This window comes from Monoraphidium neglectum (genome assembly GCF_000611645.1).
Source record: "Monoraphidium neglectum strain SAG 48.87 unplaced genomic scaffold scaffold03920, whole genome shotgun sequence".
Taxonomy (NCBI): Eukaryota; Viridiplantae; Chlorophyta; class Chlorophyceae; order Sphaeropleales; family Selenastraceae; genus Monoraphidium; species Monoraphidium neglectum.
The window spans coordinates 1-3,719 of NW_014009709.1; the positions used below are offsets into that span (position 1 = coordinate 1).

The 3,719-nt window shown below is 62.3% G+C and overlaps 1 protein-coding gene across 1 annotated transcript; it reads left to right on the forward strand.

Annotated features, from left to right (window-relative positions):
• Window positions 1-1,494: 1,494 nt before the first annotated feature.
• On the forward strand, window positions 1,495-3,323 carry MNEG_13586 (hypothetical protein; the record flags this gene model as incomplete). Its single annotated transcript, XM_014037942.1, has 4 exons — window positions 1,495-1,810; window positions 2,176-2,333; window positions 2,604-2,738; window positions 3,120-3,323. The coding sequence occupies 4 exons, from the start codon at window positions 1,495-1,497 to the stop codon at window positions 3,321-3,323; spliced, it is 813 nt and encodes a 270-aa protein (XP_013893396.1).
• Between the last annotated feature and the right edge of the window lie 396 nt (window positions 3,324-3,719).

Genomic DNA, 3,719 nt, shown 5'->3' on the forward strand with positions numbered 1-3,719 from the left:
GCTACCACCACCTGACCCATTGTCTGGCTGGTATGTTGACTTGTAAGTAGCCGAGTTGCGCCCCCAGAAGAACGACCTGTGGGTTGGTTGCGAAGGGGGCGAAAGGAGTTGGTGGGATGATGAGTGCAGACATGAGTTGGGGCCGCTCGTGGCGGAAGTGTCCGCACAACAGCGCCTTGAAGCGGTTGCCCTCATTTGGCGCGGCCCTTTATACACATGTTGTAAAGGGCCGCGCCAAATGAGGGCAACCACTTCAAGGCGCTCCCATTTCTTCGCCACTCACAGCTCAGTTTGCCTGGAGAGGCGCAACTCCCGCAGCTGGCGGCCGCGGCGCAGGCGACGCTCATGGGCGCTGCCAGCCGAGGCGAGCATGGCCAGTAGGAGGACAAGGGCGCGATGCATTTGAACTTCGTATTTAAATATCCTGAAGCTTGGAGTGTTGGATTGATAGCGGGATTTGGTACACATATGTGTCGATCCTTGTTCGACCGACCTGACCACTAAGGACAAGAAAGCGGATGTACACTAGGTACCACCAGCGATGAGAGGCCCTATAGGCACTCACATTTGGTATGTTGTGAATATCGAGGGGCACATGCAACACGGCGGGCGCAAATGTTCTGGAACAGGTGTTGACCGCCTGCACCAGGGGGTGCGCACCTTACCCGACCACTTCAAGACACGGTAGGTTTGCTGGAATGAGACGTATCTTGAACATGACAGCGTTGGAGCCCTCCAGTGTGCAAGGTCAGCTCCCCCTGAGCAGGCTTGAATGGATGCCCTTGGCAACTGCGATCAGACCAGGTTGTCTGCACGAGATGGTTCGGTGTCCTGCTGTCAGACGGTCATGTTTCATAATCACGTTTATCGACCCAGTGTACCAGGGCTCTTGCAGGTGATGGCACTTCCACTGTTGAGATTCTAGCGAACCGGCGGGGCATGAGTCAACGGCAGGCTGTGCAGCCTGCGAGGGGCGCACCAGGGCCAATGGGGCAAGAGATGGGGGATGCAGGCGTCTTCAACATATTTGAAGCGCCATCTGCTAGCATCACTGTTTGCGGCATGATGTACAGTATCATATGCTTCGACAGTAGTGCCGACAGTGCCGACGCCAAACCATGCCATATCGTAGCAACGCGGCCGGTGCTTTGGACTGCGATCAGGGGCGCCGTTCTGCATTTTTCAGACTGCTGTGCCAGGCTGAGCACCTTGCTCGCATACCTACAACCTCAACCCCAGCGGTTGACTGCTGCCGACACGCAGTACACACCAGACCACCTTGCTGATGTCTGCCGGGTGACGTGGGCACTGCCGTCGAGCAGGACCAATCGAGGTGCACATACAGAGGTTAATAAGCAACTTTGAAGTACCGCGACCAGCATCCTGCAGTTCGGTTGAGCAAGATTGAAGCGCGGTCGCAGCCCTGCCACGATGCAGCGCAGTAGTGCAGTGATTTGCGTCACCATAGTTCTGTTTATCAGCGTGCTAGCATGCATGGCACTCTTGGCTGGGGCAGCGCGGCCGATCGCGGCCGCTGCTGGCAGCACTAAGCCGCTGCCGCTGCCGCTCACCCCTGGGACGGCCGGGCGTGAAGGTAGCTTGCCGCACCAGGACGCCCATGGAGGCCTCGTGGATCACACCGCCACGGCTGAGCATCACGTGAAGCACGTGGCGGCGATCACGGGCGCCAAGCCCTCGTCGGGAGAGCAGGCGCGGGCGCACGCGCATGCGCACCACCAAGCGCGGCAGGCGTCGCGCGAGCGGGAGCGGATGCGGAACCAGATGTTCATTGGTTACAACGAGGGCGGCGGTGAGCGCGGCCTGGGGTAGGGTGGAGGGGTCAACCGTGGGCTGGCGCGGCGTGCTGACCACTGGATGACGGCAGCTGCAATCATGTTGTTGCTGCTGGACAAGCGGTGGCCAGCAATGCTGAGAGGGCTTGCGCGCGGCACCCAGGCGACCGGATGGCGCGTCCCGGTGCCGCAACTGGGTACAGCCCCGCGGCCGCCGCCGCAGACGCACATCCTCAGGGCGCGCACGCGCAGCCGCCTGGGCCCCTCGCCGGCCACCACGCCCAAAGCTTGCGGTCAATCCCTACGAGCACCCACCCCTGTCACGAACCGCATGACGCCGGCTGACCTGCGCCCCTTCCACCTTACCCACCCCTCCCCCCAGCTCCCCAGCACAGCATCGTCCTCACCACCAACCTCGGGATCATCACCATCACGCCGCGCAGCGACCTCAGCCCGGCAACCGTCGCGCGCGTCATGGCGCTCGCGTCGAGCGCGGACGCGCGGCACGGCGAGATCAACCGCCACGAGCCAGTCCCGCCGGTGCGGCGCCCGCGCGGTCGCAATTGCTTGCTCCTGCTCCCTTTGCTGGCGGGCCTTCAGCGCGGCGCTCCTTCGGCACCCTCTCAACCCCCACCCGCGAAGCGCCGCGCCCCAAAGCATCCTATCAACTGCCCTTCTTGCAACATCCCCTAAGACCCCACTTATCGCCCCCTCCGGCCCACCACGCCGCCCATGTCGTGCCGCCAGGGCTGGGGCAGCAAGGGGTACGGCCCGCCGTACGCCCTCATAGCCGGCGCCTTTGACTCTCAGGGGGAGGGCCCCCCCCTGGAGGGCAACCCTTCGCTGGTCAGGGGGGACGTGGCTATGGTGCCTGGCAGCATGACGTTTGTGATCGCGCTGGCGGAGCACCCAGAGTGGGGCAACTCCCACACCCTGTGGGGCAAGGTGGGCGGGGGCGCCAGTGCAACCAGCATGCATGCGCATGCTCGCATGCAATGCGTGCATGCATGTTGCATGCATGTTTGCATGCGCATGCATGCGCGTGTGCATGTGCATGGACGCGCCTTGGTCATGCTGCGCAGCCGCACGGGAGGGCCTCTGGGTACGTGCCCTGCACACGCGGGGGGAGCGTCCAGCTGATCAGCGGGGATGTTTGTAATGAGAGTGCCAGATTTACAAGTGGCGCACGGCCCAGCCCGATCGCGCTCCTTGCCTGCGGCGGTTAGCCGCCTCCTCATCACCTTTGTAAACGCGCACGCGCCAGGGAAACCCACCGCTGTGTTCCTGCCATCACCCCTCTTCCCCCCTGCCACGAAATTGAAACAGATTGAGAGCACGGATAGTGAGAGCTGGGAGACCCTCAGCCGCATCCCCACAAAGCCCTACACCAACCTCACAGACGGGCCCATCACAACCCGCTGGCTTCAAAAGGGCGCGGTCGTGCCGCTGCGCGTGCAGGTCGCCGCCGCCGCCCCGCGGAGACACCTCAGACCGGCGCCCGCGCTCGGCGCAGAGGTGGTGGAGGCGTGACCGCTTCGAGGGGGCTCCAGCAGTTCCATTGTTTTAGTGATTCCAACTGTTTGTTACGCACTCACCCATATCTCTTCCATGCACAGCAATGGCCAGTTTCGACCATTTCGCAGCTGCACTGCCGGAAGCTCAGTGCTGCCTGACACATCTCTGCCCAATGGGCCTGGCCGCTCCTTTCTCTGTCCTGCTCTTGTGTTTGCTGTGTCAACTCATGACAGCGTGCGTTTTTGCCGCAAGATCTGCATGTCCCGGAGCTTACCTTGGACGCACTACCGTGCCCAATGAGTCAGGGAACCATCCAGCACTGCAATTAGGGACAGACGCGGCCACAGCCCGGTTTCCCTTGCATCCAGTAGTTCCTGTTGACCCTCAGGCACCAGATTCGACCCCTGCGCA